Below are 18,399 nucleotides of genomic sequence, written 5' to 3' on the forward strand. Positions count from 1 at the left end.
TAAAGAAATGTTCTCATGTCATAGAGGATATAAGAAGCTGATGAGAAAAATCATATGAATTAGGAGTGGCCTCAAAAGATTATTTATTATATAAAAAGTTTACTAATTACAAGGAGAAAACAATTTGCCCTTACTAAAATTAAGAACTTCTATTCATTAAAATCTAGCATTAAGAAAGCCACACATTTGCAAATATTTGAGATATGTTTCTGACATGACATAGAGTTTTTATCACAGAACATATAAAAAATGCCTACAAATCAATAAGAACAATTGAAAAATGGGCAACATACTTGAAGAGACTCTTCAGGAAGAGGATATTCAAATGGCCATTAAACATGAAAAATTGCTGAGCATCATTATTCATCAGGGAAATGAAAATTCCAACCACAATAAGTTATAGTCCACACTTGCCATAATAGCAAAAATGAAAAAGATGGAATGTACTGTATTAAAATGTTGACAGGGAGTAACTGAAATTTTCATATAGTGCTCGTGGAAGTATAATTTATGTAACCATGTCAGAAGATTGTTTAGTGATCCAGCTATTCCACTCCTAGGTATATACCAAACATATTTGTTCACTTGTTTGCTATGAGATATATATGTTAGAAAGTTCATATGTTATTGGTAGTGCTAAAAACCAATATCCACCCAAAGGCCCATTAACAGTAGAATGGATTAGTTGTATATTCACACAATGGAATATTTTATAGCAATGAGAATGAGTAATCTATTACTACATCCAGGAGTATAGAAGAATCTCCTATACAAGACATTAAGAACAAAACCCGAATACAAAAGAATAAATTCTGTATAAATTCTGTTTTATAAAGAGAAAAAAACAGGAAAAACCAATCCATGCTGGCAGAGGCCCATGTGGGGAAAAGGTAAAGAATGGAAGGGAACGTGTAGAACTTCTGGGTGTGATGATAATGTTCTCTTTCTTGATCTAGGTGTTGGTTACACAGGGATATTGGGTTTGTGAAAATATCTAGTTGTGTACTTTTGACAAGTTCAGTTTCCTTTTTATAGTATGTTGTTTTAAAAAAGTACTGGTTTTAAATATTATAAGAAAACTATAATAAAGCTAAAAGCTTTACAATCTAGATTCCATTATGTTGCTCATTATTACTTTAAGGTTAAGAAGTATAAAAATAGTCCCTTTTCTAATTAAAATATAAATGTTTGGGGAGATGACATATATTTAGTTTAAAACTATAACCATTTTAGAATAATAGTATTCTTAATTCAAGTAAACCTTCCTTTTATAATAAAGCAGTGCTTTGAACTTCTTACAAATCTAACATGTTTTCAAGATTTAGTTTTGTCTCAAATAATCAATCTTACTATATATGCACAAAGCAATAAATTTTGTTTTTTGTTAATTATAACACAACATGACAAATTGGTATCTTAAAAGGGGTGATAAGAAAGATTTCCTTTTTTTAAATCTTAACTGACTTTTTGTTAAAACAGGAAAGATGAGTAAAAATGTGTTTTTGGTTCATTCTTACCCTCAGGAGGAACTATAAATAGCTGTTCTTGTTCTTTCTCCCCTTCATATCAAGGGAATGTTCTATTTCTATAATGTATAGAGACATAATTATAACAGATAAAACATGCCAGTCCATTATCTATTACGGTTTTTTTTTCACAGTCAATTCCATCATCTCCAGAACCAATTAGTCTTCTTGCAGAAGATGTTAGTACAAACTCCAATGGTCCAAAACCTGCAGAAGTTGTGCTAGATGATGACAGAGAAGATCTTTTTGCAGGTAATTGTAACTATATTTTTTTAATACTAGCAAATTATAGTATATATCCTGTTAGGAAGTGTTCTATAAAGTAAAACTGAAGTTTTGTGTATGTTAGTGGCAGCTCTTCTTGTTACCACTTAGAAGGATAAGAAGTTTCCAGTTAAATTACTTTGTGAAAAATACAGACTGTTGAGAGAAGCAAAATGTGATCCTTTACATGTTTTAAACATGTAAAAATAAATCATATATTATAATTTGGCTGTTTTGATCAGTACTTAGACTCAAAAAGCTGATGAAAGCTGGCATTCATACTTTGAGAAGAAGCAGGGATTATACTCTATTAATTACACATGGTCACAAGGCAAAATTAAACTCTGAATTTAAAAATTACTTAATATATAGTCTGTATATATTTGAAATCTGTTTGTTTTAATGGTTCAGTATTTACCACCTGTTACATTTTGATTCACTTTTAGTTGGGTAAATTGATACTTGAGGAATTTAATTTTGATATGGAGTCAGGGTTTGGGGTAGTCCATACCACCTTTTAAAAATTGGACTCTTCAAAACAATGTTACACTTAAAAAAAATTAAAACTAAGATACCATTTAATGTTTGGATATTACAAAGCCAAATATTTCTTTGAATTAATAACACAAAAACTTAAAATAGTGATTCTGTGCATTTAACAGTTTAATTTACCTGAACTGGCTTTCATTGAGTTAAAATTTAATATTATGTCGTCAGCTTTTATAGTGTTTGAATATTCAAACCATTCTGAATTTTTTGTACAATTATATTTGAGTACATAGTGCTTCATCACAAAGGTCCATATAATTTACTTGATTAGTGAAGTTTTCACTGTAACCAAATATCAACCATATGCACCTCCCCTTTTTATAGCTACCTATCAACTTAGAATAAAATCATAGTTAACCAAAGTCATATTTTTGTGTGTTTGTTTTCTTTCATGGACTTTTTCCAGGTAGTCCTTGAAAGTTTTTTCATAGCATTTATGTTTTGTTCTAAAAGTTGACTCATTTCTCTGCTAACTAGATTGTATTAATCTAAAATTGTGTGCATTCCTCTTATACTATAGGGTCATACATAGAAGTTTTGGATTATCTATTTCATTAAAGACTTTTCATCTTAAAGTCATATAAATAAATTATGTTGAAGCTCTTAGCAACAGAATTGTGTGGGTGTGTGGGAAAAGGGCTTTTGAATATTTTTAGAGTGTGCAGTTTTCTAAGTGAGGACTAAACAGTGATACTGATTTGCTCGTTTAGCTTGTTACAAAGAATCTTTTTCATGTTTTAGTCTGTGTACCAGTCTATACTAAACATTGTGATTCAAATATAGTCAACATCCATGTTTGTTTTAAAAGAGAGAAACGGACTGAACGTTAAGTAAAAACACTTTTTATGCTTTATCTTTTTTCTCAAAGCTACATTTCTTAATGACATCATGAGTTGTCTGTAAGACCTAATCTGATCATTTTTATATCAGTAAGCTAATACTACACCTGCACCTTATTTATAAAGCCTTTAAGTTGGTGTATAATTCCTCCTCCTGTGGAGGAGTGTGGCTCTAGGAAACCATAACAGAGAGTAGCAGTGTTACTGGGATGATGAAAACTATTGTCCAGTAATAACATTTACTTAATTTATTTCTCCTTTATCAGAGGAGAGAATATAGATATTGCTCTAGTGATTTAGAGATTTTAATTTTAAAACCATAACAGGATTTTATTGTATCAGCATGTATGCTAATGTGTTTTGTGTAGCGTTTCAAGTACTAGTATGTCCGAAGTGGTACCAGAAAAAGTTCAAGTGTGACATGTTATCTTTATTAGCTAAAAGTGTTCACCAAATATGGTTGACTACAGAGCTCTTGTCCACCATTTGTTACATCCTGCACTCAAACTTCACTGAACACACTTTAGGGAAGCTATCCTAGAGGAATAAGTAAGGGTAGTAAACAAATTGCCAATATTGAAATTTACCTGGACTTTTACAAGTTGTTTCTTCCAGGATATTTAGTTTATTTCACTTACATTTTTCATCATATAATACCAGTAAGTTTAATGAGTATTTCTTTGTTTAAAAATTCTCCTGTGTATATCATATGACTGAAATGTTACTTAGCTGACATTTGTGCTTGTCGTCTAAACATCTCTTACAAGGAAAAGTTAATCTTTATACTTAGTACCTAAGGGCATCTTGTTGAACCTTAAGGCCCAGTTTAAATTAAATTAAACGTGGGTACTTTGTGTTTTGTTACTTTATTTTTAATAAAAGAAATCATAAAAGAATTTAAGACAGACTATGTCTTAGCATGCTAAACCTAAGTTTGTATCCATTTATATGTTTCCCCCTCCATATTAGTTATTTATTTAGCTTTTCTTATTTTGAGGTCTACTACTGTATACGAAATAGCCTGTCACAGTCTATACAAAGAGTATGAAATGTGGTTTTTCAGTGAAGTAAACTGTGATTGAAAAGTCATAATGACTTTGAGTAAACTATACCAATACCTCAGTAAAGTTAGTGTCTTTCATAGTTTCCTGTCTGTGGGTCTGTTGCCAATAACAGTACCTGTTTCAGAGAATTTGGGGTTTCTTTTTGTTTTGTTGGCTACTTGCTGTTTTACTTGTTTGTAGATTAAAGATCTCATACCTCCTAGGCTTTGATACTGCTTTCTTTCTTTATATTTACTGCTCATTGGTTTCATTTCTTTAAAAAAAAATACTAGCATTCTTAATAGCCTGAGTTGCATGTAAGATTTAAGTTTGTTATATTGGGGTCATCTATAGTCTATTCAGCGTCTGTAGTTTTGTTTTATTTTTTTGTCCTTCCTCTGGTGACCATAGTTTGAAAGATTTTGGTTATTATTTTTATTTTTAATGTCAAAGAAATAGAGCAATGCCAAATAAGGGTCTCATCAACATGAGATAACCAGTAAGAGTAGATTGATAAAATTAAGTTGTTTACATGTATATGTTAACATATTTATCTTATTTCAGGTAAATATGTTATTACCGCTATGCTTTTTGAGGTGTTCAAATTAAAATGGCTCACTGACTGCCATTCAACCTTCTCAGACCTCTAGGAATCTAAGAACCTCAGGCTAGAAACCAGTGGTCTGATCCTGTTTCCCTTACAGTCAGTCCTGCCTGCCTTTTCCTGGTGTCAGTGCTATAAACCAGCAGAGCTGTGGGTTTCATTATGGCCACTGGTTGTAATTTTCATTTTTATGGCTATGCTTTTTGCTTGTTACTTATTTTCCTGGAAGTCTACCCATCCAAATCCTCTCCCATAGGTTTTGAAAACTAATTGATTTTCTCTATCCTAAAGTATTGTCTGCCATCATAGCTCAAACTATAGTGTTTGTTCTGTAGTTCATATGGCAATTAAATGCCTTACAACATTCTTTTTATTGTTCACTTGGCTATTACTTGTCTTTTTATTATTACTTAACATTCCACATGCTTATGTCTTATTTTCCCACTAGATTATAAACTCCCTGAGGGCAGGTATGATATTTTACATTTCTTTGTGTTCATAATTGCATTTAGCACAATGTTACATAGATTGTAGGTAGTTATTGATTTGGTTTTAAATATATTTAATTTTAGATTTTTCAAGTGAATGAGCATTTTGAATTAAAACCTAAACACCTATTTGCTTTGTGTCATATTTGTGTACTTAACTAATATCCAGTAATCTTTAGCAGTGAATTGCTTTAGATTACTAACTTTGTAAATTTTCTCTTAACAAATTTTTAATCCCAGTTGGGATATTGCTGGGCAGTCTTCTGCCAAAAATTTGTGTTTATATGTATAAAATAATCAATGTTAGTCTGAATAAAGATTTTGAAAGGTAAGTTACCACAAGTATAAGCTATATTACAAGTCCAAACACAAATGAATGTGGAATTATCCACATCATTGCTTTCCTAGTAGCTTCATCCCTACCACTAGATACTTATTATAGATAATTAAGCTGACTTACTGGAATTCTTCCTAAAATCAACACAATCATTGTTGGTTTTAAAGTTTTGATAACTGAGGAAGGATTCATAAAATTATTTATCACAATTTAAATAACATTATTTTGGTATATATTTGTGGGTAGTATAAAAATACTTTTTATAATTAATTAACTGTTCTACAGACTACTGGGGGTTTGTTGCCAGTGTCCTTAACTAACTTGTTTAATTTGTTTCTAGAAGCCACAGAAGAAGTTTCACTGGACAGTCCAGAAAGGGAACCGATCCTCTCCTCTGAACCTTCTCCTGCAGTTACTCCTGTGACCCCTACTACACTCATTGCTCCCAGAATTGAATCAAAGAGTATGTCTGCTCCTGTGATCTTTGATAGATCTAGGGAGGAGGTATGGAAAAATGTTTGCATTCTAAATTAATATGTAAATACTAAGCTTTATGTTCCCTGCCCACCATCACATTCCTGTTAGATATTTCTAATCAAAGATTTTTAGACATTTTGGGAAAAGAACATTGGACTAAAGAAGTCCAGTGATTTGGCCCTGGCTGGTGTGGCTCAGTGGATTGAGTGCCAGCCTGCAAACCAAAGGGTTCCTGGTTTACTTCCCAGTCAGGGCACATGCCTGGATTGCAGGCCAGATCCTGGGTTAGGGGCATGTGAGAGGCAACCACACATTGATGTTTTTCTCCCTCTCTGTCTCCCTGCCTTCCCCTCTCAATCAATCAATCAATAATAAATAAATAAATAAATAAATATAAAATATTAAATAAATAAATAAACAGATAAATACATCTTTTAAAAAAGAAAGTCCAGTGATTTGGCTTCTGATTTTATCCCCACCACTTTTTAACTCAGTAATTTGGGCAAATCACTTTCCTTCTTAATAAGTCAAGGAGTTCGTCGTTTGTGATCTTAAAATGATGTGTTCCTCTCAGGGTTCCTATGTTGGTCAAATAAGGTAATGTATGAAAGTGCTTTGAAAACTTAATACAATAAAGATATTTTGAGTAATTTTATTATATAAAAGCATGCAATTAATGTTAGTGGTTATGTTGGTGGGTGGAGGATGGGTTCTGACTGGAGAAAAAGCAGAGCATAAGAGGGCTTTCTGGGGTGTAATGATACTATTTGTTTCTTGATGTAGGTTTGTTTACAAAGATGTGTTCACTTTGTGAAAGTTATTGAGCTATAGTTAAGATTTATATACTTTATGTATGCTACATTTCAAATATGGCTTACTTTTTAAAAATTTGTATAAGGACAACACTGAAGTAAAAAGATTATAGTTTTAAAAAACTAACTTTCCTTTTAAATAGTCTTAGACTGTCAACATTGCTTTAAAAATTAGCAATACTTAACAATTTCTGTTTCTTGAGAATAACAAAATTTTCCTGCAGAGTTGCTACTAGAATTGCTTATTTAAAAGGCCATTAAAAAATGTTCTCTGTAGTCTCATAGGTTATCATTTTTCCTACTTGCTGCTTTTTTAGTGAGCTTTATAGTGCTTTCATTGGCTTTAAGAACATGTGTTTACTAGGTAATTAAATCAGATGCTAAAGTTGCTTGTTGGTATAATAATTTCTGCAAGTATGTAGTAATCTACTAGCAAAAGCAATGACTCCCTCCTGGTTATTAAAGAATAGAGATACAGCCCTGACCATTTTGGCTCAGTAGGTTGGATGTTGTCCCACAAAGCAAAAGGTTACCGGTTGATTCCCTGTCAGGGCACATGCCTGGGTTATGGGTTCTATCCCTGGTTGGGGCGTGTATGAGAGGCAACTGATCGATATTTCTCTTTAGCATCAATGTTTCTCTTCCTCTTTCCCTTCTTTCCCCTCTCTCTAAAAATAAATAAAATCTGTAAAAAAGAGAATAGAGATACAACTTTGAAAAATGTTATTAAACATAATTAAGGAGCTATTAATTATTTTAATAATCTGAGTCTGAAGATTTGACATATACTACAAAAATATTTACAATATTTCTGCAGAAGACTAAAATGCTTTTTCCACATCTGAGGAGTTGTAAGAACACAAGATTTTGTGTTACTTTTCCAAATGATCCTTTTCCTGTTGTCTTTGAGTGGGTGTGTGTTTTTACATAGTCAGGAAATATGAAAGCTTTTATTTTTTAGAAATGGAGTACTGAATAACTTTTTTAATTGATTGATGTGACAGTAAGATTGATGTTACTTTTACCCTAGTAAAAGTTAGATGATAAAAATTATAGTGATTAGTGTTATGACAATAATATGAATTAGAATCTTTACCACCAAAAAATATATTTTTTAGATTGAAGAAGAAACAAATGGAGATGTTTTTGATATAGAAATTGGTGTATCAGACCCAGAAAAAGTTGGTGAGTCAATATTTATTATATTTTGTACTTGTTTCTTTTGATTATAAGCTTGGTTGTTAATGTGCTGGGGGTTTTTTGTTTGTTTTCTTACTAAATGCATTGTTAGAGTATTAAAATGGTATCTGCATTTTTAAGCTCGTGGGGGATTTTTGTTTATTTTATTTTGTTTTTTTCTAGCTTGATTGAGATACAGTTGATAAATAAAAATTATATATATTTAAGATGTACAATGTGATAATTTAATGTGTATACACATTATGAAATTACCACAGTTTAGCTAATCAGCACATTACCTCACATAGTTACCTTTTGTGTGTGTGTAATTAAGCTTCTGTTTTTTAATAGTATTGTTTGACTCTGCTTATAGGTGATGGCATGAACGCTTACATGGCATATAGAGTAACAACAAAGGTGAGTCTTTTGCTCCTTTGAAAAATACTGAGCCCTCACGGATGTATAGCACAAGGATGATCAAGTTGTAAGTGGTCCCTGTGTTTAGCAAGGTGACCTCCAGGAAAGATTGTAGATACGTTGTTACAATGAACTGTGAAGGGTTTGGTAGGAAAAGTAGAGTATTCTTTGAGAGTATTCAGGAAGGGACCTCATATAGACAAAGGTAGGAGGAGTGATTGGGGGAGGTGATGAGGAAGGGAAAGGTGAATGCATGTTTCAGGCAAAGGAATTTGCTTTGTGTAAAAGCCAGAAGTCATGAAAGCATTGTGCCTTCTAGGACCTGTAGGAAGTGGTACCTGATTGAATTGTTTGGCAGTGAGCCTCCTATATTATGAACATCAACCTTAACGAATTTGAACTTCATCCTGAGGATAATGGAGAGCCATTGAAGAGATTGAAACAAAAGTGTGGGAGAATTAGATTTTTGTTTTAGAAAGATCTCTCTGACTCTCAGTATGAATTGCGAGTATCAAAGTAGTGGTCAGGATTTCTAGTTAAGAGACCACTGCAATTGTTAAAAGGATTGTAGGTCTTCAAGTTTTAAATGGGAGAGAGAGGGTCTGTAGCAATTTTAGCTGTGAGAAGTAATACTTTACATTATGGAATTGGTTCTGAGGGTGAGCGAAATAAATGGCTTCTTGAGTTGTGTAGGAGGTAGAATCAATAAGGCTTGGATGTAAGGAATGAGAAAGGAGAGACTGCAGAAGTTACCAACTGGAGGAACTTTGTGGCTTGGGGTGGCCCTGGAGAAAAGGCAACACAAGTGGAGAAACACAGTGTGGACAGGGATGAGATTTGTTAACTCATCGAACATATATTTATTAAACGCTAACCATGGGATCAAGCTCTTTCCAAGCACTTGGGTAAAATAGTAATCAAGATAGCCAAGTGTCCTTCCCTTATGGAACTGTGTGCCAGCAGGGGAAAATGTGGTGAATTTGAGGGGGCAGTGAGATTTGAGTGGAGGTGTTCCTTGAGCATTTCAAGATGTTGGACTTTATCTGGATCGGAGATAAAGATTTAAGAGTCATTGCCATAAATATAAGCAGACAATGAGATGAGTCAAGGATGGCATGAAGTAAATATTTTCTGCCCTTTTAAGTTTCCATAAAAAATACCTATGATTTCGGTTTTTTCATTTGTTAGCAGTCTGTATACCAAGTTAGTTAACTACTGTGGATTTTTTTGTAAGGTATACAGTGTGTGTATATAAATGTATGTTCACAATTATATATGACATTAACTTTGGAATAATTGCTTAGTATTCAGAATTTGAAATACCTCTTTTTCACTTGTAGACTTCTCTTTCGATGTTCAGTAAGAGTGAATTTTCAGTTAAAAGAAGATTTAGTGACTTTCTTGGTTTGCATAGCAAGTTAGCAAGCAAGTATTTACATGTTGGTTATATTGTGCCACCAGCTCCAGAAAAGAGTATAGTAGGTAAGTATGAATTAAAAAAAAAAAAAAAAACCTTTGTTACTGTATAGCTTTGTAGATTCCATGATCATTATGATATAGTGTTTAGAGATATGGAATATTCCATTTATGACAGTTATTTATCAACCAAAGACTCTAAGCCTTTTAGTTTTATTTTCTAACACCTGAGGATTTTGATTTATATAACAAATTGATGTTAAATATTAGATCAGAATTTGCCAAGGTAAAAACAATTGAAATCCTGAACTTTTTAGGGTCATAAGAGTGCCATGTTACTGAGTAACACTCAGAGGATATTTAATATTATTAGCGTATTAATAATGTGTTCTAAGGGATAGAGGTGTTTGGCTCTCAGCAATATGTCATCCAAAAAGAAGATATGATCTAGCCTCACTCAGATAGGAGCTATTTAAACTATTTATTTTGTACCTCAATTTAATATTTAAAAACATTGCTACTTACACAAGTAATAAAGGCTTAGTTAAGAATATGCAGAAAATTACAAAACAGGAGAACCTCCATTGTCTCACCATTAAGACAGCTGTCATTTCTTAAAATTCTGTAGTATATTTTTTTCAATCTTTTCAGTCATAGGTTTTTATTTACTTCACTTTATATTTCTTTATACATAAGATTATTATTCTGAAAAATATCCTAAAGTGAATTTTTTTGATCTTTAAATTATTTTACTTCTAACATTTTGTTTGAAGAACAGTTTTATCCTATTTTTCATAATTTTGAAACCTGATAAATTTGAATGGATTTGTTGCATTTTTTATTTCAAAAATCTAGTTGTCAATTCTTTAGCTTCCTGGTCTCAAGACTTACATTCTTCAAACTTACTGAGAACTGTAAAGAGCTTTTGCTTTTGTGGGCTATATCAGTATTTATTATATGAGAATGTTTTAAAATTATATTTATTAATTCTTTTAAAAATGAACTCACTATCTGTTGACAAATAAGGTTTTGTGAAAAAATAAAAATTAATAAGAGTACCTTGCTCTTTTGTTTTTGTTTTACACTTTTGCGAATTGTGTCTTTTATTTCTGGCTTAACAGAAGATAGCTATTATATTCTCATGCTTCGGCACACAATTTGTTGTGATATAACACATCATATAATCTTTGTAAAAGTTTCCTGAGCTTTTATGAAAGAATGAGAGTAACAAAGACATAATCACTTAATACTATTATGAATATAAAACTTTTGTGCACTACCCTCCTTCCCTCCAAAAAGAGAGTCTGAAACCTTCCAGGTGTTCTTGACCATACTTTTGAGAACTGCTGATCTGGTTAGTATTCTTATTTCTCTCTTTAAAGTACCACAGTGGTGTCTTTTGGCATCCTGTTATCTATGTAGGGAACTTAAGTTTTATCTATTATAAATTTATTATTAATATCCTTTTTTCTTTGACTTTAAGTTGTGCAATTATTTATATATATCAAAAGAGGAAAAACACATCATATCTTTTGCTGGCTAGATATAATAGTGTAGTCTTTAAATATTGACCAAAAATAAAAGATTTAAAAACTAAATTTTCATGCTCAAATTCATTGTATTTCAAACTAATATTTTGCCTCAAAAATCTTCATCCTTCCACAAATGATCACAAGCCAATAAATAGCAGATATAAATTCAAAATAGAAGAAACTAAGTCCTTAGACAGGGGTGTCTAACCTGCAGCCCATGGGCCATATGCAGCCTAGGATGGCTGTGAAAGCAGCCCTACACAAAAATCGTACATTTACTTAAAACATTATGAGTTATTTTTTGTGATTACATGCCACAAAGTATTTAATGTGTGGCCCCAAACAACTCTTCAGTGTGGTGCAAAGCCTCCAAAAGGTTGGACACCCCTGCGTGAGGGAATTCTTTTCTGATACTGATTCTGACAGCCCTCAAAGGGTAATAGGGGACAGTGACACAGTTATATTCATACTGTTCATAGATATGGCCAGGATAGACCATTAAATTTTAAGGCTGCCACTTAAATTATAGGCATAATTAACATTCATTGACTGCTTACTGTGCTAAGGTACTATGCTACATAATTTATGTGCATTCTCACTTATTCCTTATAACAACTTTAGGAAGTTAACTTACTATTGTCTTTATTTAATAGATAAGGAAGCTAAGGTTCATCAAAGCTATGTGTCATGCCCCATATCATACAGCTACTAAGAGGCAGAGCTGAGCTCTAAATGCCCACCAGCCACCTTACTCTAGAGCTTCTACTCTTAATCACTGTTCTAGTCTGCTTTTAATTTTTGTATTTTTTGTGATTATGATTTTTTTTTACATAAAATAGAAAACCTCCGGGTTTTTAAAAGCAATCTAATTCACTGCTGGACAAGTTGGAGGCATAGGTAGATACACTTCGCCTTCTCGCACAACCAAAAGAAGACCAACACATTTTAAAACAAAGACCAACCGGAACTGCCAGAAAATCAAACTGTATGGAAGTCCAACAGCCAAGTTACTCCCTGACAAGAAGAAACATTCATCCAGACTGGTAGAAGGGGTGAAGACAGGCAGATGGAATGGAGAGGACACCCGGCAAAGTGGTGCTGGAGGACCGGGTGGGCGAGGCATCAGCTGGTGGTCCCACATTTGCATCCAGATAAACCAAGAGGAACAACTGGGGAGCAAGACAGACCACGCAACCCAGAATTCCAGCGCAGGAAAAGAAAGTCTCAAAAATCTCTGGCTGTAAAAACCTCTGGGGGTTGCGGTGGCAGGACAAACCCTCAGCCTCACAGGAGAGTTTGTTGGAGAAAGACACAGGGTCCTAGAACATACACAAGCCCACCCACCACTGGAAGGGCCCAATTTGCTTGGTTGCTTGTGGGTAATGGGGGAGTGACTGAAAGCAGGGCAAGAGCTGAGCAAGTGGCACTGTTCCCTCTCTGACCCCTCTCAGTACCTAACGTTGCACCACTTACTACTTAACAGGCACTCCAAGACAAAGAAATAAGGCCCAAATGAAAGAACAGATCAAGGCTCCAGAAAAACAAATAACTGACGAAGACATAGCAAATCTATCAGGTAATCAGGATGCTCACAGAAATGGTTGAATATGGTCACAAAATAGAGGAAGAAGTAAAGACTATGCAAAGTGAAATAAAGGAAAATGTACAGGCAACCAACAGTGAAGGGAAGGAAACTGGTGCTCACATCAACAGTTTGGACCAGAAGGAAGAAAAACTTTTAACCAGCACAGAATGAAGAAACAAGAATTCAAAAAAATGAGGAGAGGCTTAGGAACCTGTAGGACACCTTTAAACGTTCTAACATCCAAATCATAGGGGTGCCAGAAGGAGAAGAGGAAGACCAAGAAATTGAAAACTTATATGAAAAAATAATGAAGAACTTCCCCAATTAGGGAAAGGAAATAGACTTCCAGGAAGTTCAGGAAGCTCAGAGAGTCCTGAAGACGTTGGACCCAAGGAAGCACACACCAAGGCACATCATAATTACACTACCCAAGATTAAAGATAAGGAGAGAATCTTAAAGGCAGCAAGAGAAAAGGAGACATTTTACCCACAAAGGAAGTTCCCATAAGACTATCAGCTGATTTCTTAAAAGAAACCTTACAGGCAAGAAGGGGCTGGAAAGAAGTGTTCAAAGTCATGAAAGGCAAGGACCTATTTCCAAGATTATTCTATCCAGCAAAGCTATCATTTAGAATGGAAGGTCAGATAAAGTGCTTCCCTGGTAAGGTCAAGTAAAAGGAGTTCATCATCACCAAGCCCTTATTATATGAAATGTTGAAGGGACTTACTGAAGAAAACCTGCAGGACACCTTTAAAGGTGGAAAAAGAGGAAAAGAAAGGAAAATCTTTGGTCTTCTGTATTAGTGTTAAAATTGAAATTGCCAGTACAAAAAATATTTACATGACTTTTATCTTTAAATTTGAAGAGTTATAGATGTCTCTTGGAAAGAACTTGTTTCAATTATTATAAAACAGCTATGATAAATAAATAAGAACATGTCCTTAGAATCGCAAGAGATAATATTTAACAAATTAATGGATTATACTTATTTTTCCTGTCCCCAAGAAAAAGAACCTTAATTATTGCTAATAAAAATTGAAAATATTAATTGAGCTTATATTTACTAATTTGAATTCCATTGAAATATAAACACATTTTAATTTATCAGGAGTGTAATATATAACAGATAAGGAATCCAAAAGTTGTAGATCAGAAAACTACAGATACAGCTCAACTTGCTTAATTTGTAAGTACTTACCAAATAAAGTTATATATCATGAGTTTTAATTTCTCAAACGTATGACACTAATTATAAATTGAGAAGTTTTTTGTCAAGTTCAGATTTAAAGTATATTTTAAATTAGAAATGATGATAAAAGACTTTCATCATAATATAAAATCATAATGAGTCTCATTCAATTTTTTCAAAGGCATGACCAAGGTCAAAGTGGGTAAAGAAGATTTATCATCCACTGAATTTGTGGAAAAACGGAGAGCAGCTCTTGAAAGGTAATTCTAGACAGTTCTGCTTTGTTACTTTCATGTTTTTACTTAAGTAATATAATTCTAATTCCATTAAATGATACAACTGTATATTAGTGATTAATTTCTTTCAAAATACCACTTGATGACTTATATCAAGAGTGCTTTAAACTTTATTAAGAAAATTCCTTCTTTAAACAACACAATACTGTATGCTTGTTCTGCTTGTATTTATTCTTGCATTACCAGTCTGTCAGCTACCACCTGTTGTTGAATCATTGTTACAAGCAGCAATATAAAGGCATGCGTTAAATTGAGAATAGAATTATGTCATAGTTGTAGTCAACAAGAGAAGTAAGAAAAAAGAAAACATGAATCTTGTGAATGAGGGGAAGGGTTAGTAAATTTTTGGGTAAAAATAATATCTCTGTAGTAGTATTTAGGTTCTTAGAAAGTCATACTTACATTGATGTACTGTGTTAGATAATTTGACTAATTATAGTTCATCTAAATTTTTTCTTTGAATTATTACTGGGTAAGATTATTAAATACACTGAAAAATTAGGTTTTTGCTCCCATCATTAATTTCATAGACCTGATTTTGATTTGAGTGTACAAAAGCATTAGTGACTGCTTCAGTTGACTGTATGTGTAAAGGTTAACATACATGCTCTACCTTCCTTTAACTACTTGACTCAACACATTTCCTATAGCTTTTAAGACTTGTCTGTCTTCTTTGTGGATGAGTTTCAAAAGTAGATTGGATGGGAGGATTCTCACTTCCAGAATCTTAACATTTATTCTTTCCTTGCTATGCTGAAAATGTGGTAAGACAATTTTGAAACTATCCAACTTTTAGAACATAAGTATATAACATTACCTAAAATTAAGATATTTTCTAATTTCGTAGATTTTTAAATTTTCATTGAATATTATTTTAATTGAATATTTTGGCTTAAAATTTGGCTTTATTTTGGCTTAAAATCAGTGGTTGGGGTAGGGTAGATTAGGGGAGATTTAGTGAGTAGTATCATCTCCAGGGTACAAATTAATTTTAATACTATTTTTAAGGCAACTTATTTCTCGGTTTTAATAGTAAAACATTTAAATTATAAGAAAATGCTACCGTAAAGTCAGGTTTGACAATTGCAGTGAGAAAAGCTAAAGGATATGCAGTTTAAAATCTTAAATTAGAGAAGACTTAAAAGATGAGATTGTGTCTGTGAGAATCAGCAATTACTGATGAAAAGGATTTAAATTGCATCAGGAGATGTTGAGGTTTGGTATTAGAATTGCCTCTGTTGTAAAAGAGGTTATAGACTGAACATTTTCAAGAATGAAAGTAGATAATGCTCTGCCTTGATTTTACTTAGTCCTTCCTGAAAGTATAACCATGACCCTTTGAGAAACCTTTCAAGTCCTATTTTTCTATGAGTAAATCTTAAATATTTTGGATGGCATGCTTGATAAGGAACTTAATGAAGATTTATTGTACCGCGCACATATAATTTGGTTCTACATTCACCTTTCTTGTAACTTGAATGCATTTCATTGTACTTACCATAACCTGCATGCAGTATGAAACATTGAGGAGTGTTTTAAGGAAATACTGAAACCTAACCTAGTGTATATGTGAAGACAATTCTCTCTACTGATAAATGTTATTTTTAAATACTATTTTAGTGTACTTTGCAGTAGAGAAAGAAAAGAAGCAGTGTACTGCTGAGGGGAAAGTTTATTTTCCATTAGAAAAGGTGACTGAAGAAAATATAGGTGTTAAGGTATAGAAACAAAGGAACTGGAATGAATTTTCTACAGTGATTTTTCTGTGGCATTTCTGAAAATTGAAATGTTAGAACAGGCATATCTGTGGAATACCCAGCCTCATCGAATCTGGTGGGTCAGGGAAGTACTTCTGTTTGTGTATACCATGATATTCATTTACACATTTATTTGTTCAATTTAGAGAATCCAGGTGACTATAATTTAAAAAAGGATAAACATCTGGTATTAATTATAGGAAGAGTGGTTAAGAACCCAAGTACTTCCTCTGTCACACAAAGTGATTTAAGCAGAAACTGTTTCTATTAAGAGTATCTCTAAGATTGCTCACTTGATTTTCTTGAGCGTGCTTCACATCTTACTTTAAGAGCGTATTGAGTATTTTATAGGTAAGGATACACTTCTGCAAATATAAGTGGAGTAATACAGAGTAGAATGATATAGTGTGCACATTTAGAATCCCCTCTCTGTTGAAGCCTGCACTGCACTATACACTGCACACTTTGTGTGACCTTAGGCAAGTTATTTAACTTCATTCTTTACTTCTAAGATGTAAGTGTATCAGTTTGGAATGTGTTCATTCCAAGTACATAAAAACCCACTGGAAAGGCCTGAACAGTTAGTGTAGATTGATTAATCCACTCTTTCATATCAGGAAGTTTGGAGAATAGGCACATGTTCAGGATTATCTAATTCATCAGGAAATCCTATTGCTTCCTTCCAGTTTCTGGAATACAGCTATTTCTCACCAATCCTCTTCTAGTCCAAATGCTTCAATTTACTGGTGTAGGCTCCTAATTCTCCATTTCCATCATTGCACTTCTACACTTGTACTCTTTTTTTTAAATACTCTTTTATTTTTTAATTCCAGTTGACATACAATATTATATTAGTTTCAAATGTACTCTGCTCTTTCAGTATAACAGCCAAAATCATACTTTTAAATCATAAATCAGGTTATATTAATACCCACCCCCATTTCACTCAGGAAAAGCCATAGTCTTTAAAATGACCTGCAAAATCTTACCTGATGTGCACTGCTCACTCTGTTACCTATTCCATTTCATATCCTCCTTGATCACTCTGCTTTAGGCCACACTGACTTTTTTGCTGCCCTTGAGAGATCCAGGCAGTCTCCACCTTAGGGTGTTTTCCCCTTGCCTAGAAAGGTCTTGTTCCCAGTTATCTGCATGGCTAATTCCCTTACCTCTTCCAAGTTAAAATGTTCAAATATCACCTTTCCATTGAAACCTATTCTGATCATTGGCTTCATTTACACCTATTCAATTTAAATTGCCACCAACCACACCTTACATACTTGATTCCGTTTGCTCTACTCTTCTTTCCTTTTTCCATGCCATTTGCCACCTTGCCACATACTACATAATTTACATACTTAGTATGCTTATAGTTTATTGTCTATTTTCTCTGATTAAAATACAGTCTCCACTAGGGAAGGATCTTGTTATCTTTTGTTCACTGACACATTCTGAGTCCTCAGAACAATGACTGATACGTGGTAAATGCTCAGTAATTACTTGTTTTTTTGTTACTTTTTGGTTTTTTTTTTCCTGTTGAAACATGCAATTTATTTCTATTTTTATAAAGTATCCTGATGACTTCCCTGTCTAGAAGTTTTTTCTACCACATTAAATAACCATAAAAATCAAAGTTTCTTGCTACATGTTACTCAAATCTACTTTTTTAAAATTAATTTATTTTTATTCAGTTACAATTGTCTGCATTTTCTCCCTTTCCCTGCACCCCACCCCAGCCAGTCCCACATCCCTCCCCCACCTCTACCCTCCCCCTTGATTTTGTCTTTGTGTCCTTTATAGTAGCTCCTATAGACCCTTCTCCCCACTATCCCCTCCCACTCCCCTATGTCTATTGTTACAATGTTCTTAACTTCAGTGTCCCTGGTTATATTTTGTTTGCTTTTTTCTTTTCTTGATTATGTTCCAGTTAAAGGTGAGATCATATGGTATTTGTCCCTCACGGCCTGGCTTATTTCACTTAGCATAATGCTCTCCAGTTCCATCCATGCCATTGCAAAGGGTATAGGCTCCTTCTTTCTCTCTGCTGCATAGAATTCCATTGTGTAAATGTACCATAGTTTTTGGATC

The 18,399-nt window shown here is 33.3% G+C and overlaps 1 protein-coding gene across 2 annotated transcripts in view; it reads left to right on the forward strand.

Moving 5' to 3' along the window:
• Positions 1-18,399, forward strand: part of SNX2 (sorting nexin 2) — a 59,102-nt gene that overhangs the window by 23,888 nt on the left and 16,815 nt on the right. For both annotated transcript variants that reach the window (XR_008425095.2, XM_024571347.4), the window contains exons 2-7: positions 1,661-1,778; positions 5,991-6,154; positions 8,058-8,124; positions 8,492-8,535; positions 9,876-10,017; positions 14,440-14,518. Coding sequence is in view for 1 of the 2 variants with exons in the window: in XM_024571347.4 (XP_024427115.1) it covers positions 1,661-1,778; positions 5,991-6,154; positions 8,058-8,124; positions 8,492-8,535; positions 9,876-10,017; positions 14,440-14,518 (614 nt within the window). In the remaining variant the exon portion in view is untranslated. The remainder of the gene's footprint in view (positions 1-1,660; positions 1,779-5,990; positions 6,155-8,057; positions 8,125-8,491; positions 8,536-9,875; positions 10,018-14,439; positions 14,519-18,399) is intronic.

Source organism: Desmodus rotundus, chromosome 1 (genome assembly GCF_022682495.2).
Source record: "Desmodus rotundus isolate HL8 chromosome 1, HLdesRot8A.1, whole genome shotgun sequence".
In the NCBI taxonomy this organism is placed as follows: domain Eukaryota; kingdom Metazoa; phylum Chordata; class Mammalia; order Chiroptera; family Phyllostomidae; genus Desmodus; species Desmodus rotundus.